A 17,405-nucleotide genomic window follows, 5' to 3' on the forward strand; every position below is an offset into this window, starting at 1 on the left:
AGCAAGAGCTCAGCTTGTTAATGAAGTAATGAAGATGGTTGGATAGATTAAGGGTATATATTATCCCGTTGATGCCAGAAGAAATTTGTCACCACATACTTGACCTAGATTTTCATCTGAATGTTACGCTGCTTTGGGTTTTGGAATCCGGAAAGGATGGGCTTCGGTGTTGAAAACCCAGTCGTCCAGGCTGATAACGTTGGGCTCGCTGAATGTTAGGTAAAAATACTTTAGCGTTTCCGCCATCCAGAAGCTCTGTTCGCGTGTTAGTACTTGCTCAATATTGTTCCCTACGAACAGGTGAAGAGATGACTTACCTCCATGCTGTCCGCTCTTGGTGGGGAGTCGGCCGATACGTCTGCCAATGCCGAGTTACCAATATCAGTGTCAGTGGAGCGCTGAATAGCTGTCCACATATCCCATGCGGCGGCCTGCCATTGCTGCTCTCCTGTAATACGGTGCATGATGAACACGCTCTCGATAGCCTCTGGTCTGAGAATGTACCTCCTGTCATCGATACTGGTGAAGCCGCTTGGCAGGCGAAGGTTCGCAATGTTCTTGATGGGATCTTTTTCCTCTGCATTGTCAGATGTTCGGGAAGCGATACCTTCTAGCCATTCTTTCTCATCCCATACGCAGGTCGTTGTGTTTGCGCATTTGAGAAGATGCGATACTTCGGGCATGATACCTGCAGGTGAGGCTAGGTACGCCCAGACGCACGTATCTGTCAACTTGCGACCGATCGTGACGTGTTCGTTGTTCTGGAACAACTTTCCGCCTAAAGCGAACATACCACCCGTGTAGCAAGCCAGATGCTGCATCTCCGGGTCCAAGTATGCATTGGCACCTTCAACGCGGACGAATCCTGACATGAGCATGTCGGAGTTCTCGGGAGTGGATGGTCGGAACAAGGCGTGCTTGGATGCAGTGTCCATGGCTTTCTCGTACATTTTGCGGTATATGGCGTCTTGGCCGCCGAGTAAGGCGTGTTGTTTGCCCAAGTACTCATACGTCGAGTCAGCCATACTCCCCAGTGTAAACCCGCTGTCGCCGGCGAATTCCGCTCTCCGAGCATTGACAACGATCGGCCACATGCCTGGTAGCTTTGTCTTATCTTGCTGTTCTTCGAGGGCTTTCGTCACTCTATTGACCGCATCATACCATCTTGGGTCGCTAGTCAACTGCGAAAGACGCGTAAACTCCATAGTCAGACTTCCGATTTCCGCGAGTAGGACTTGTTCATCTGCTACTTGGGGTTTGCCTTCGCCCGCGGCGCGGAACTGCCATCGCGTGATCGGCATGTGGTTGGGTGTATCAAACGCATGGTATAGCATCTCGCCCGCCTCCTTCGCCTTATTTAGTAGCCTCTGGTCTCCACTCAGCTCAAAAGCTGACAAAAGGCCGCCCAGATGCCGGATATTGGTTTCAAAAACATTGACTCGATCCAAATCCGTGTATCCAAAGTCGATCCGCTCGATGTCCTTGATGGCAGAAGAGAACTCCTCTTCAAAGCCCATTATGTATAGTGTATCGAGCGCGTCAATGAGAGTGGCGGCCCATCCCCCAAAGTGATCGGCGACTTCTCCGCTTATGGGTCGTATCTCGTCGTGCATCCATGCGAAGCTTCTGTAGTTCTTCCAACACTTCAAGAATTGCTTCTTGACTTCCTCCCTCCTCGTCTCGCGGATGTTCTTGGCCGTAGCATCCTCTTTCCCGAAATTGAATTGTATCGGCGGTAGGGCTTTCGGTTCGCCGGTCGGTAGTGGTGTGAGAGATTCGATACGATTCTTGAAAGGCACTTTTGCCCAGTTGAAGGATTTGTACTTTTGGTTTCTCTGTGGTTGCTGGCTTTGCTGGCCGTGATTGCCGTTTATGGGCGCGTCGCCAGGCTGCTCGTATGGGAAGCTGAGCGACCAAAGCATGTAGATGAAGCCCACGGCGAGGACCGTGTAGAGCCCATAGCGTCGCAAAAGCGCCATGGTGTATTACAAAAAATAAGTGAAAAGGAGATTAAAAGAAAAAGAACAAGTTGGACGCGCAAGAGGGTGTCTCCGCCTTACACGAACTGTGGGGAGCCTGATGACGGCTGTTCCTGCCAAGTCGGCAGGGGCGGCATCCTTGTCGTACACTGGACCCTGGACCTGATTGCACGCCGGGCGTTGTCCAACGTCCAAACTTCCATCATTGCATCGCCAGACGAGTCCATTGGAGAGCAATGAACTCGGGACCATGAGATAATGAGACCATAGCACGAAATTTCTCGAACAATCCCTACAGAAGTTCAACTTTAACCTTTCACATTTCATCACTCAACGCCGCCGGGCTCCTACGGACCAGTTCGAGGGGAACTCGTACAACAATATCAGGATGTCTAAAGGATTTATTCTCTGTCCAAGGCCCTTGCCATTGTTCCTTCAATGCCTTCAGACGGTCACAGAGGTGGTTGACGCGCTCAAGGACCTGCTCGTCCAACTCTAGCATTGTACACTATGCCTGTTCACACTACTTATATCACATCATGTTTTGTCTCACACTGCTCATCTCATATCGAATATATACTAGTTTACATTGAAACATATAGCTCTGACACTAGCAACATAGTGACAGCTCGTTCAAGTCCAAAAGAGAAATGCTCGGCGCTTTCGCAAGCGACCTACCCTCCCCATTGGCTTCTACAACGAAACACGTTTGTCTAGACTTCAAGTTAGACATAGATGGAGCTATTGGGCGTGATAGAACTGTAATTCATTGCGGCAGGGTAGTATATGTAGCCCGCATACGCTACATCATACCGGTTGTCCATAGATGCTTGAAGTTGGCAGTCTGTGTATGCAATCTTCGGCACAAGTAGTAACAATAGGATTGATAACGTGCATCCATGGGTCACGCAAATACCCCCGTGCCGCAAGTATTCTACACATTTGCCATCCTGAAGATTCCTATATTGCTTCTATCGCCCTGTGATACTATACACTTGTTCTATGGGCTTTTTTCTGTCTGATGAGGGCTTGTAGCGAAAAGATACATAGCGTTGAGCCGTGCTGTCGCTCGTGCTTTTCCATCCACCGGAAGCTGCATTACCTTTACACCCTAGTATCAGCACTATAGCTGAAGGTATTACATACATCGGGATAATTGCTGAATAGACTAATGGTAAGAGAATATATCCTAAGATTTGTACGGATGCTTGAACTTGGAAAAGTATATTCCGGATTTGTCCGTGAACAAGACTTACTCCCGTGCCTTGGCCGCTAAGTTTAGGCATACTGTATCGTATAGCGTCTGTTCTTGAGCTAGCTTGATGGAATTGTGGTGTGGCGCACGCTTCTCGAAGCATCTACGTTAGTCACGTGCGTCCTATTTTTTAGCATAAACGCGTTCCTTTGTTCGGTCTAGGAGTGCGGAGCTGCGCCGTGCGTTGTGCTGGCCCAAATAGCAGCATTCGCAACACTACAGCAAGCATGGAGCCAGCCAGCCAGCCAAGTGCTAGCGCAAACTGACCCTACAGATGTGCCTGCAGACTGGACTTCCCTCGTAGAGATCGAAGAAGAGATTCCCTACTATACCCGCTACTACTGGAAGCGCGGACGACCTTCGATGAAGGAGAAGGCTTTAGGCCAGCAATACCTCACCCCACCCGAGGAGAAAGCTCTTGTTGCTTTTATATTACGGATGGGTGCAGTCGGGACTCCTATACGTGTTAAGTATATACCTGCACTTGCGTTTTGCATCGCTAGCCGACGTGCTACGAAACGACCCTCTGAGCCACCGAAGAAGAATTGGCCTTAGGCCTTCCGTCGCTGCTACCCACAGCTCAAATCGAAGAATAATAGGCCTATGCCATGGGAGCGTTACGATAATAGCATATATGACAAGGTGGTACATTGGTTCGATGTGATTAAGGACGAACTCTGTAGAGCAGACGTCTTGCTAGAGAACGTCTATAACATAGATAAGACGGGCATTATGCTTTCGATGCTTAGTGCTGTTAAAGTCCTTGTAGGCAAGGATGATGGACGGGACTATAGAGGAACTGGCACAAAGCGCACGATGGTAACGGCTATCGAATGCGTGTCAGCAAGCGGTGAGTATCTTAATCCGATAATCATCTGGCCTGCATCTACTCACAGGAGTAATTGGACGACATACTCTACTCCTAGATGGTTCTATGCTCTTTCTAAGACAGGTTACAATGACTCTATCATCAGCCTGGAGTGGATTAAACAAGTTTTTGACCCTCAGACCAAAGCTCGTGCTAATAGGAAACCACGGATACTTATCTATGATGGCTTTGGGACACATGAAACCCTGGAGATTATCGAATTTTGCTTCGAGAATAACATCACCCTATGCAGACTACCATCTCACACGTCTCACAAGACACAGCCCTGCGACGTATCGGTTTTTGGGCTATTGAAAACAGCCTACCGAGATAAGGTCGAGCGCCGCTACCGTGGAGGCCTGACGAATGTCAACAAAGAGCACTTTACTGCCATATATAGTCGTGCGAGAGAAAAGGGAATGACGAAGAAGAATATACTTGCTGGCTGGGCAAAGACCGGCCTGTTTCCGTTCAACCCTTCGGGGGTTCTTCGTGATATCGTAAAACCAGACGGTTCATTGTCTATTCAGGTACCCTACGAAGTCGAAAGTACACAGAATGGAGTAGTTCAGACGCTGGTAACACCCCGTGTCATTGGAAGCTGTAACACAACTGCTCAGCCTCATTAAGCAAGATCCTTATAATAATAAGCCAAACGAAATGCGTCGTCACAAATTGATCCAGAAGCTTGCCAACGCCGCCGAAAGGTCTATTGCCTAACAAGCCCTTGACTAAAATTACATTGGACTTCTCAAGGCTGCCAACAACGAGGCCAAGACTCGCCGGAATACAAGATCAGATATCCTAAAGAAGAATAGGAAGAATGGCGAAGGACGGGTAATGAGACAAGAAGATCTCGAAGCAATTCGGGCGGATCGTGCAGAACGTGCTAAGCAAGATGCTGCCAAAAAGGCTGCAGGTAAAGCAAAACGCGGCCGGTCAAAGGCAACGATGCAGGCAGACGAAGGCGAATCAGGGGAGAAACGTGGTCGGAAGCGTAAAAGTGTCGTGGCAGAAGAAGGTGTTCCAGATGAGCAAGAAGTAGACGCGTCGGGACCATCAGCCAAAGTAGCGCGAGTAAGCGAAGCGCTCATTGATCCGATGTTGGAAACATGGAGAGCACCTGTGACACAGATGTGGTGATGATAGATGGACACATCCATGACCGTCAGCATATTCTAGACATGAACAGGAAACATCTTGCTGTCATGCGCCGTATATGTATCATGTCGAGTGTATACTTCGGATTGCACAAGTGTCACGGTACAGCTACATATGGTACTTGCTTCTGTGCTGCTCGGCTTGCAGCAGCTGCACTGGAATTCTAGCGTGGCTGAGGAAGTCCAGCATGAAGTGATGGTTTGACCAGCGTTGCAAGACACTTTTCCTTTGGCGTTAAGACTACCGATCTCCTCTAGAGCAAAGATCGTCATGCTGAACATGAAGAAAGACATGTAAATTGCACCACAATCCGCTTCCTTCATCGATAGAATTCTAATGCCCATCTGGCGAGAACCCTGCCGCCTTGACATATGATGAAAAGCCCTGGAGCACGCTGCGAAAAAGGTCAGTCGCTGTCTCCCTCTTTCTCGCTGTCCTGTCATTGCAACAGCAGTCTACAAATCCTTAGTGTGACCTTATCGATAAGATGCGGCGCCCTCACGCGACTCGCACAGCAGGTCCTTGCTCAGCCTCACTCAAGCCGCGCACTCTTCAGCCTGGTCGAACGTTAGCAATGTTACCTTGTTCGCAAAACGTTGCTCGGACATGTCTGCAGTTGGCGCTCGAACCCTTCCGACATGGATCCGCTGAGTGTCACAGCCAGCGTCATCGCTATCCTCCAGCTCTCCGCCAGAGTCCTCTCCTACTTGAACGACGTTAAGGACGCCTCCGAAGGCCGTTCACAGTGCGCGATCGAAGCGAGTAACCTCCACAGCCTCTTGACAAACCTGAGATTCCGACTAGAAGATGGACATGGCCATCAGCCATGGTTCATCGCGGTGCAAGCCCTTGCAGTCGAAAACGGGCCGCTCGACCAGTTCAAGCAAGCGCTGGAAACTCTGCAAGCAAAGATGACAGACGGAGGTCGGCTAAAGAAAGCCAGGGAGGCGTTACTATGGAAGTTCAAGAAAGAAGAGGTCGACGCCATTTTGGCTCGGATGGAACGGCTGAAGACGCTAGTGGAGATCGCGTTACAAATGGATCACTTGTAAGTGTCTGTACTAGGACTACCCAACGACTAAGCTTAGACGTGCAAGCAAACTCTCCCAAGCTATCAAAGATGACACCGGCTCCATTCGCACGCACTTATCGGCTATCGAGTCTGCTGTCAACAAAGTGCAGCAGGTACAAGTCACCGCAAGCCAGCGCATTCTTCTAGAATGGATATCGTCGAGCGACTATCCCGCTCAGCAATCGGACATTATAAAGCGCAGGCAGGAAGGGACAGGCCAGTGGTTCCTAGACGCACCTGAAGTGGCACGATGGCTTGACGACGCCAAGACCACCCTCTTCTGCCCAGGAATCCCAGGTGCCGGCAAGACCATGGTAGCGGCTATCGCAGTCGATCAGCTTCTAGACTCGGCGAAAAACGGCGCATACGGAGTTGCATACGTTTACTGCAACTACAAGTCTCAAGCAGATCAGGACATTGTTAGCATATTAGCAGCCCTCCTTAAGCAGCTAGTTCAGAGCCGACCGTCAACGCTAGGTCCTGTGGAACAATTACATCAGAAGCACGCCGGCCGCTGAACGAAACCATCACTCGATGATATATACAGCGCTCTTCGAGACGTGCTCGTACAGTATCCGTACGTTCATATAGTCGTCGATGCGCTAGACGAGTGTCAGAACGAAACACGCCGACTACTATGCACCAAGCTCCTTGATCTGCAAAAGGGAGCGGATATGCGATTAATGGTTACCTCGCGGTTTGTGCCAGATGTTGAGGACGCTTTTCGGCTAGCATTGAGGCTAGAAGTAAAGGCTAGTGATGAGGATGTCAAGCAGTTCGTGGCTGGCCAAATACATCGGCTGCCCGGATGCGTCCAGCGAAGTGCAACCTTGCAGGAATTAGTGCAGGAAAGAGTAGTAGAGGCTGTCGGCGGCATGTAAGTCGCTTCGCTTCTTTACAGCGATACAAACTTACATACCTAAGGTTTCTTCTTGCTCGTCTACACATCGACTCCCTATCAGACAAGACGACAGCAAAAGAAGTGAAATTAACTCTCGCTACATTCTTGAAGGGTGCAGCTGCGCTCAATGATGCGTATGTTGAAGCACTAGAGAGGATCGAAGGCCAACGAGCTAGTCGTTCTAGATTAGCAAAGAACGTTCTAACGTGGATTACACTTGCGAAGCGACCGCTCACTACTGCTGAGCTATGCTGCGCCTTGGCAGTCGAGCCTGACGAAGCTGAACTCGATCCCGAAAACAAACCCGATGTGGACGACATAGTCTCTGTATGCGCTGGACTTGTTGTTGTTGATCAGGAGAGTGCTGTGATCCGTCTTGTGCACTACACTACGCAAGAATACTTTGAGCGTATCAGCTCTAGGCTGAACCCAAATGGTCAGTTGGAAATAGCCAAGACGTGTCTGACCTACCTATCGTTCAGCGTCTTCGAAAGCGGCAGCTGTGCCACTGACGAAGAGTTTGAAGAGAGGCTGCGTCAGCATGAACTCCTGGATTACGCAGCCAAACATTGTGGTGAACATGCAAGATCTGTCGAAGCTAAGGTTGCTTCCTTAGCTTGTACATTAGTTACTCACAGTGGCATATTTTCGTGTGCAGCACAGGTACTATTCGTGCATAGCTACAAGTACAGAGGGTACAGTGGGAGCAATCCTGCTGTGACAGGTTTACATTGGATAGCACGATTTGGATTATGTGACGTGGCGAAGGAATTTTTGCGCAGAAAAGAAGACAAAACATGCGCAGTGAATGCGATGGATAGTAATGGTGAAGGCTCATTAATGTATGCGGTGAAACATGGGCACTGTGCGATGGCTGAATTCCTGCTAGACAAGGGCGCCGACGTCAACGCGCAGGGTGGACGCTTCGGCAACGCACTCCAGGCGGCTTCATCTGGAGGCCACGAGGCGGTGGTGAAGCTGCTGCTAGACAAGGGCGCCGGCGTCAACACACAGGGTAGATTCTACGGCAACGCACTCTAGGCCGCTGCATATGCGGGCAATAATGAAGTACTTAAGCGTTTAATCGAGAAAGATAGCATCAGGCAGCTCTAAGATCCATATAACCGGACTCTACTCTGGTGGGCTGCAGCTGGCGGCCAGACTACTACCGTTTAAGTACTTATTATCCGGTACAACTACGACTCTTGAATTGCCGACAAATTTGGGTGGACGCTACTTTGGATAGCCACGAAGAAGGGACACCGTGCAGTATTAGAACTCCTGTCTGAAGAGTGTGGACCGACTGATCCTGGATAAACTGCGTCACCCGACCATAGTGATGACTTAGGGTCTATTTAATGCGACGTCTGTACTTCGAGTATTAGGGCAACTAATTTTTATTACTACTGCCAACACTGCTCTAATAGAGATTGGGATGTCTGCAAAGACTGTAGGGTGAGAGGTGCTTTGCGTGCGGAAGAGACGCATATTTTGGTCAAGCGTACAAGAATAGACCAAAAGCGGGTTGAGATGACGTGCTAATAACGCCCAAACTGAGATCGCTCTTGGAACCTGCACTGAGCGCTGCTACACCCGCTGTAAGGATGGCCTAACTTAGATAGCGACTTAGGTGGTCTATTTATTTCGTGTTGAGGGTAGATAACGCGGAAAGCTCATGAAAGAAGAAGCTTTGAACAGGATAACAAAAGCTGCAGAACTAATGTGTATTAAGCTTGTCTATGCACAGGCGCGATGTGAAGAGTCCGGAGGTCTAGATAAAGAAGTGTCGCGCCATACAGTGACATTACCTGACCTAAGTTTTGGCTGACTGTATTAGCTATAGTTAGTTGGAGCCACAGACTTGGCGTGCTTAATAACACCCGAAGATTACGTTAAGTGGTGGCTGTATTGGACTAGCCATATATAGAAGGCGTTCCCCAGAGAAGTACTGAGCGGGGTGGCGGTCACGCATGGATCTGAACGCCGCATAAGTCTTAGAGCTAGCATTGACTTCTCAGCCTTGCTAAAGGCATGCCTAGCTTCTCCAAGACTATCTAGGATTATAAGAAGTAACGAGGCTTTAGCTTAGATGATGTAATAGCGATAGCATATTTCGCGCTGTTAGAAGGACCATTCTCGGATAAGCGCGTACAGGATAACGACTACGTAATATTCGTAGAGAGAAGGCGCTATATGTACAGAAATAGTTATAGAACACGACTCTCGTATAATTTGGCAAAACAACAACGCGTGTGTGGATGTACAGGTTACTAAAGTCGAAGTACCTCTTAAAATTTGCGGCACGGCGGTGTTTGCGTGACCTATGGATGGACGTTACGTTGGTTGTTCGATATTGCAAGGAGAGTACTAGATGTAGTTATTCGCTCCAGAGGTTGGCAATCATGTATGGTTTATAGTTCTTCCTTGATTATTTGTCTCCGGATTTCGCTTCTCGTATAGAAAGAAACTACCACGGCGTATCATTATCTGTCATCACAGTGATGCTGGTGTCTAATTCATTCTTCATCTTCATCATCCCTTCTTATTTAGCATCGGCTGGTGGCAGCATGATCACGTACTCCCTCTCGCTCCCTCCGAATTTGAGGATGTCCTTGTCTCTGAGCTCAAAGTAGCGACTCGCCTCGAGATCCTCGCCGTTCAGCTCCGTGCCATTACTGCTTTCCAGGTCAATGATGTAAGGCTTGACCTTTCCTCGATGGCTCTTCACGCCGAATTCGTCTTCAATCGTCTTCTGTATGTACCGAAACTGGATGGCTGCGTGCTGTCCACTTGAGCTAGGGTGCTCAAGAACATAGTCCACGACTTCATGTGATCGGCCCAGCAACCAACAACTCTTCTGCCATATTTCAATAGTATCTACCACATCGTCGCCCTTGAATACAAAGATGCGCCAGGGCTGTGAAGCGGGTGGTTTTCGCGCCTCAGGTGGCTCGTGGTATTTGAGGGAGATCTTGGTGCCTTCTACGCGGTTGGCAGCTTTGGCCAGCGCACCAGTGGGCTTGAAGTTAGGTTTCTCCTTGTCGGGTGGTGCGCCACCATATTTTGAGGGTGGTTGGACGGAGTCGTCAAGCCCGCGGAACGAGACTTCTTGCGACGGGAGCGGTTTCTTAGCTCGCTCGTGTGGAGAGGGCGAACGCGAAGGCAATGGGGAGCGTGTACGTCGGCGACGTTTGGGAGGAGGAGATGTGGACGCGGAGGGCGAGCGAGTGCGCGGTTTGCGAGAACGGTATGGTATAGGCGAGCGTGAACGTCGGCCTTCTTTGGACTTGTCTCTGCGGCGTCGGTCTCTGGAGCGCGAGCGATCTCGCCGACTGTGTCTGTCCTTGGAGCGATCGCGCTTTTTGTGCCTGTCCCCGTCCTTGTCGCGTGAGCGGTCGCGCCGCCTGTCCCTCGAACGATGTTTCTTTCTGTCGCCCGATCTATCTCGTTTCCTCTCTCGTGACCTGTCCCTAGACCGATCCTTCCTCCGCTCTCTCGAACCGTCGCGCTTCCTCTCTCTGGACGAGTCTCGCGGCTTCCTGTATGGTTCTGGGGACTGTTCCCGCTTACGAACGGCGATGGGCTCGGTGGTCGCTTCCTTTGGCTCGCCGTCTTTCGGTACGTTCCTGGGCTTCCTCTCCCTCGATCTACTCCTCGATCGGGGGCCAGATGCTATCGAAGGCTCTTTCCCGGCACGTTCTGACCCATGTTTCGAGGTATTGCTCGGGCTTCCATTCCTGCTTGGAACTGCCTGGGGCGAGGCAGTCTTTCCTTGGACTAATTGTTGCGTAAGCAGTCGTCGCGCACTGTACGGCGACAGGTCTCTGGCCATGTTGGGGCCGAATGCTGAGAACCGGGGGGCGCAGTGTCGAGGTTGGGGGCGCAATGACGATCCCAACTTTTTCTTTAGCGTACAGTGGATTCAGTGAACGGGCTTCTTGGGGGCTATGCCAAGTCGCCTGCACTGCGGTGATAGCCGGCTAGACCATTACACCGTAATTAGCAGTGGGCTTGCACAAAGGAACAGAAAGGATTGCGACTAGCACGCAATAGCCGGCTAAGGATTGAAGCTGTTCGGTCGCAACTTCCCCAGACAAGAGAGAGGTCCAAGCTTCCTGCACTTCCGTCACGGCGTCGCGCTACCGCGCCTCGTCCTCATCTCGTCTATTCGTTGCATGTACAAGACGGCGCCACTATGGGACTCCAAGGCGCCTATACGATATGCAAGGAGCATATGTTTGTCTCTTGCACCAGTCGGGCCATTTGGCCCCTGTAAGCAGCGTCTTCACCCCAAAACATGACAGCGGGCGTTATGAAGGCGGACGCCTTGCAAACATAGTCAAACCACCATTGAAGCGGCTGCAAACCTTCCAGCCATTGTGTTTTCGTCTCGTCGCTCTTCTCGCACCATATCGCAGCCCGAGCGCGTTGAGCTTTCATCTCATCTTCATGTCTCTGCGGTGTTACAACCACTGAGTGTAGGGTGCGCAAGGATCGCGCAATGACGACCAAGCGAATTCTGTCCTGGTCGAAACGCCAGTCTAGCTCGGAGCCCTACTATCGTACGGGGGGGCTGCTGTCGATTGAGTCAATTGAACCCGAGTCCAACGACTACGAAGCAAAGGTACGATGATGGGCAGGAAAAGAAAACAGTGCGCTGGCAAAGACGACGACGTATTATGCAGAACAAGACGGCCTGTAAACAAATATCAGTGGCTACATGCAACTCGACGTCTGCAGCTGCCTTGTGGAGCTTGACCATTCGCTGACCATCTCTTCTAGACCACTCTGAAAATTGAAAAACGGCGGCCAGCGAACCTTATCATCCTTCCATCGGACGACAAGCAACATGTCTGTAGTCCTGTCACACCCCAGTACAATGCAGCCGTTGCCGGTGCTGCCACAACCCTACAGACTACATTCAATGGTCTCTTGCGCTCACCAGTACCCAATACCAGTGCATGCTCGAGGTCCGCATCTTTACAAAAGCCTCTCCCCAGTCGGCCACGTTCTGCCTCAGTACCTTCGATTGCAGAGTTACCCGCCGAGCTACCTGGCTCTCTTTTGTTAGAGAATCAAGGATTTCCATCCACCACAACTACTGTATCCGCCCGACCGACAACCCAGATCTTCAGAAGAGAGAGTCACCCGCCTGATAAACGCTTGAGTCACGAGAGTGTCTTTTTGGATGCATTGGACTTGGTTCCAGCACAACTGAATCATACGAGGAGCGTTCCGTAAGTGTTCCTGAACGAACTGCATATGAAACATACTGACTTCGTACATCAACGTTCAGAGAACTGAGCTCGCGATATAGCATAATGAAGACCATTCGCAGCGGCGATGCACTCCAGTCCAGCACCACCACCCAAGCTGACCTATCAATGGAGCCTGACAGCAAGCCCTTGAATAAGGCCGGGATGCGGAGACGTTCGAGACCGGATCTGATTACTTCTCTTTCATCCACGCACGGAAAGGCCTCGACGAACAAAGGCAGCAGGTATGGTCCTAGTCAGGTGTGGCTTGTTCAAGAAAAGAAAGTGCGTGATCGCGACACTGAAAAGCGCCGACGCGGTCAGAATGAAGTGAGTACTGTTTGTTTCTCAATAGACGTGTGTTTACTGGACAAACAACAAGCTTGCATAACGAAACAGTTTCAGACCTCCTTTTTATCCCATCTCCAACTCTAATGCGACAATATGTGCCTGAGTTAGATGTACTGAGTTGTTATCGAGCCGTGGCATCAGACTTTTCGTTGGCAATGTTTGGTTGTATCCCCGGATTGGAAGCCTGGAAGGCGAACAGTGGTGGTGACATGTTTCACATTCTCAATGCCGCAGGGGCGGCACTTGCACAAACTGCGATCATTAGTCCTATTACCGTGCCGTTTATTCTGCCTTACGATAGCCAAATCGGGCCTTTTCAAGTGTCCGGTATGTATCATACCCAGATGCTGACTATACATAGGCAACTTCTGCATCCAATCCATCAACAACGCGCAACAAGCATATTGACGAGCTCAAGGCGACCATTGCTACACAAGATCAAACAATCTCAATCCTCCAGTCCCAGTTTACCAGCTTAAGATCGTCGCACGAAGCATACGTTACAAGCCTCGTAGAGTCACACTTGGTGGAAGTTGCATCTTTGAAGAATCACATTCAAGAGCTTGAAGAGCTAAGTAGCAAGCACGGTCTGCGCCACGGTAAGTATCATCTCTTGTCAAGCCTACCACCGCACTTCCCTGCTCTCCGAAGACGCTACCCATTGTGTTGAATCAGTCAATGCGGGCTCTTCGTGCCGTACGCTTATGACATCAATTACCATTCCAATATGCTGAACGTATCTAGCGTCGACAAATAATCTCCACTTTGTCCTGGATACCACCGAACCACCGCACACACCAATTTGTGAAATCGCACAGGTTACAGTGGACCCCGCGTCTGCCAGTCCGGTCGAATCTGAAAGCAAACAGCGATCGCCTCAACGCTTAGGGAGCAGCCCCGACATGGTAAGGACATGACTATGCTATATGTAAGACCTACGAATGATTTGGATTACTAGGAGAATCTGAAGCGGAAGCTCAGCAGCACACGTAGACCGGAAACGACAACTCGGAATCTGCTTCCAGAGCTCAATCAGTACAAACAAAACAATGTTGCTCTTCAACAGCAAATCGAATCTTTGATGGCGAAGTTGAATGAGTCGAAGAAAAGCGAAAGGGAGCTTCGTAATATACTTGGGATGACTGAGATGAAATGTGCTGAGTTCGAAGACAAGGCAGCGCACGCTGACAAGCTCGCCAAATCTATGCAAGCCCTACAGAATACCACCGATCATCTTGAGAGCCGTCTTGAAATTGCCAACACAAAGCGACTAGACGCAGAAGAACAGCTCTCGAACTTGAGAAATGATAAATCACCCTTCGACCTTTCTACTTCAAAGTCTCAAGCACCATCAAGCGATAATCGAGCAGCATTTGATGCTCGTATAAGTACGAGCACAGTTTTCTCCGGTGCTTCACCAATCAGTCCAGAACTCGGTTCTCATGAGATTGCAACGCTAGGTGCGTTCGTCGCGCACGTCGAGCGCCTGCAAGACCAAGTGAGGGAGAAAGATGCCCACATTGAGAATCTGGAGAACGAGAGAGAGCAACTACGACGAACGCACAGTCGGCTTGAACGGGATCACAACAAAATTGCCATTCATTCGGATATACAGGATGGTCTTTTACAAGAAGCACGCCGAACAGATACACACATGGAACAACTTCGAGCTGCGCTCCTGAACCGCGAATGCATAATCGAAGAGAAGGAAAAGGATATTCGTGCAGTGGAGAAACAACTGGAGCATCACAAACTCTTGTTGCAAGCGGAAATAAGGCGGCATGCGGCAATGAAGCTCCACGTGGCCATAGAGGAGGAAGACTTGTGGCCTGAGCTCACCTCACTTGCCAGACGAGAGGATATTGATAGGTGGATGAACAGACTCCATGAGCGCCTGAGAAGAGAGCAGTCTAGCAAGAATGGAAAGGCTCTTGCTAACACCCAGGACGTGCAAATGGAAAGTTTACGAAACGAGATCGACTTCTATGTCCGGGAGATCATTCTCTTCAAGCTTGACATCAAAGGCTATAAAAGCGACATTCGGAAGTTGAAGAAGATCACTGCGCAGATGGAAACTTACGGCAGGACGAGTGATTTGGAATCTGAGGCGTGTTCCCTCAGACCAACAGCTACACCTGTTCACTCACAGTTCGCGCCGCCAACGCCAGAGCTCTCCGATACCGCCTCGCCTATCATAGACGACAATCGTACTAGGGCCAATACAGACGCCGCCAGGGAACGTTCCATCAGCTCCCTCACGCAGTCTGGGCTAAGTAGCTATCGCCTTGAGGAACCCCCGCGAGCTCGACATACCGGCGGCTAGCCGAATACCGAGAGCCTACGGTATGTGCGCTGATGTTGTTGTAGCCCAACGTCTAGCCCTTGTAGTGCGGCAAACTCATTATAGGCTTCCTGGTGTCTAATTCAGCTGTACCATGGAGCTATCTCGTCCACAAGCGTAGTATAAGTGAGCCTTAGCTCGATCTATATCAGGCTTCCCTCACGCGATGGACCAACTACGACTCGGAAGGAAAACATACGAAGAACCCACTGGAAGGCATTGGTGAACCGCAGACGTTCAGCGTCGACTTTGGATGCGACCAAGAACACGCCCAAGAGATCTCCGTGCACACGACACGGTCTTTCTGGGCTGCTTAATGGCTTCAACCCCAGTGCGCGTATTGCTCCAGCGCTATCGGCGATGGAATCCGCCCAGGAAGGGTCCGGGTTGGTTATGACCTCGCCCGTATCATCAACCTCATCAACATCATCAATAGTCTCACATCCTCAAAGCAATACAACCAGACCTCAACTCTGTCTGAACACATTCACGTTCGCGCAATTTGAATTTGGGCAGTATCCGCACCGCGACGTGCTTTTGAGAACCTAGTGATCAGTAGGAGAGAAGAGCGAGAACCGCACCAGATCAGGAAAGAGAAATTCAGTATACTCGAGGCTCTAGGTATTTTGCCAATTCTCAACTGACCAATATCTCTTAGTACATGACTGCTAGATTGTGATCATTGATATGTCCGTCTGATTTCGGGTCCGAGACCCATCGGCAGGCAATACTGGACGTCAAGCGCTTTCTCTTTCCACCAGTTTAGGAACGTTGCCTGTTGTTCAAAAATCTGCATCATCTTCATTTCTCAGCTCGGAGACAGCCCAATCGTACCGGAAGACGGCGCAGATTCCACGCTCACTTTCACTTTCACTTTCACCACAACGCCTTGACCTGGACATTGCGTGTCGGTCTATCTTGTATAACGCAGATTTTTATGCGACAGCTAGTCGAGAGTTCCGCTGTAAATCCGCTCCCTTGACTGCTCTATTCTCAATGCCCTCTTACGACCTTACTGCTCGCATCCTTTTCGCCAGTTACCAGCAACGCAAGCAGCACATGAGCACCCACTGCAACCACCCAAAACCAACATATTGCAATATGATTCGAGATAAAGTAATACCAGAGAAGAAGGGCGAGGAGCCCCGCCTCGACTCAGGCGCAGCGCTCTCAGATCCTGTTGCGCTTTCCGATCCCCCTGCATTTATCGGTGGATCAGAGCCAGACGAGTAATCGCATATCCATAAGACTGTCTTGAAAACCAAGCTCATATTCTAGTAGCAAGCTCACGATGCCCACTCTTCGAAACACCAACTGGGATTACGGTGCTCCGAAAGCCCGCTACCGTAAAAATGAGCTACAGCTGCGGCAACCAAAGGCATTTCCCATCAAAGTGCTCAAGATCACGCTCAGCCGCGCTCACGAAGAGGCAGAACTTGAGGCAGCGGCGAAGCGATACGTCGACCCCGAATTCGAGATCTATGAGGACTTGGAGCAAGACGACTACAACGTCAAGATAGAGGACGAGGGCGAGGACGAGGAAGCAGAGGAGATTGCAGAGAAGGTTGCGGAGGGTTTCGCATACGACAGTGCGGATGGCAGCGCAGACGACAGCGATGCTTCCACTGAGCTTCCAGTCTCCAAAACCATCACCAGGAAGCCTGCTGCGCTTGTCGACAGTCGTGGACGTACTCGCGCAGCTACAACCCTACGCAAGGCTCAAAAAGTGTCTGAATCTACTATGCCGACAAGCGTCTCACCCGAAAATAAAGAGGATGCAACGGTAGACAACAAGAAGCACAAGCATGGAAGCACGCGAGTTGCCAAACAACCGAGGAAGACACTGCCGAAGAAGCCAGTTTAAGGGTTAATATCGGATATTGGGGTCGTCGTCGTTTCACAACGATACTGTGTGGATTGCGCTCGTAGAAGAACATGTACGCGATTAGGGTGTCTCGGATGTGTCCCGGCATAGAAGTGCTTAGGAATCTCTTGGACAACGTTGGCATCTTTTCAAGGTACCAAACTCAACCAATCAATGCTGCTATAGTACAAGCGGTGACTACATCAACATTCACTCCCTGTGCGAGCTGCCTCAAGGCTCCTTCAGAATACAGTCATGTGCATACTTTGCAAACCCCGTCGCTTGGCGCGAATGTACCTTGGTTTGGCCTCAAGCGCTAACCATAATAGGCTCTCAAGCATTCGTAACCACGTGTGAG

General features: G+C 50.2%; 5 protein-coding genes across 5 annotated transcripts; 3 read left to right on the forward strand and 2 right to left on the reverse strand.

Annotated features, from left to right (window-relative positions):
• Positions 1–123: 123 nt before the first annotated feature.
• ALTATR162_LOCUS1821 (uncharacterized protein) lies at positions 124–1,979 on the reverse strand (the record flags this gene model as incomplete). The annotated part of the gene is made up of 2 exons (XM_043309419.1): positions 124–255; positions 318–1,979. The coding sequence occupies 2 exons, from the start codon at positions 1,977–1,979 to the stop codon at positions 124–126; spliced, it is 1,794 nt and encodes a 597-aa protein (XP_043165354.1).
• Positions 1,980–5,901: 3,922 nt separating this feature from the next.
• On the forward strand, positions 5,902–8,277 carry ALTATR162_LOCUS1822 (uncharacterized protein; the record flags this gene model as incomplete). Its single annotated transcript, XM_043309420.1, has 6 exons — positions 5,902–6,311; positions 6,361–6,787; positions 6,908–7,212; positions 7,260–7,370; positions 7,422–7,771; positions 8,126–8,277. The coding sequence occupies 6 exons, from the start codon at positions 5,902–5,904 to the stop codon at positions 8,275–8,277; spliced, it is 1,755 nt and encodes a 584-aa protein (XP_043165355.1).
• A 1,501-nt stretch (positions 8,278–9,778) lies between these two features.
• ALTATR162_LOCUS1823 (uncharacterized protein) lies at positions 9,779–11,068 on the reverse strand (the record flags this gene model as incomplete). The annotated part of the gene is made up of 1 exon (XM_043309421.1): positions 9,779–11,068. The coding sequence occupies one exon, from the start codon at positions 11,066–11,068 to the stop codon at positions 9,779–9,781; it is 1,290 nt and encodes a 429-aa protein (XP_043165356.1).
• A 2,921-nt stretch (positions 11,069–13,989) lies between these two features.
• ALTATR162_LOCUS1824 (uncharacterized protein) lies at positions 13,990–15,165 on the forward strand (the record flags this gene model as incomplete). The annotated part of the gene is made up of 1 exon (XM_043309422.1): positions 13,990–15,165. The coding sequence occupies one exon, from the start codon at positions 13,990–13,992 to the stop codon at positions 15,163–15,165; it is 1,176 nt and encodes a 391-aa protein (XP_043165357.1).
• A 1,119-nt stretch (positions 15,166–16,284) lies between these two features.
• ALTATR162_LOCUS1825 (uncharacterized protein) lies at positions 16,285–17,047 on the forward strand (the record flags this gene model as incomplete). The annotated part of the gene is made up of 2 exons (XM_043309423.1): positions 16,285–16,412; positions 16,465–17,047. The coding sequence occupies 2 exons, from the start codon at positions 16,285–16,287 to the stop codon at positions 17,045–17,047; spliced, it is 711 nt and encodes a 236-aa protein (XP_043165358.1).
• Between the last annotated feature and the right edge of the window lie 358 nt (positions 17,048–17,405).

The sequence above is a fragment of the Alternaria atra genome, assembly GCF_907166805.1.
Source record: "Alternaria atra isolate CS162 genome assembly, contig: 21, whole genome shotgun sequence".
In the NCBI taxonomy this organism is placed as follows: Eukaryota; Fungi; Ascomycota; class Dothideomycetes; order Pleosporales; family Pleosporaceae; genus Alternaria; species Alternaria atra.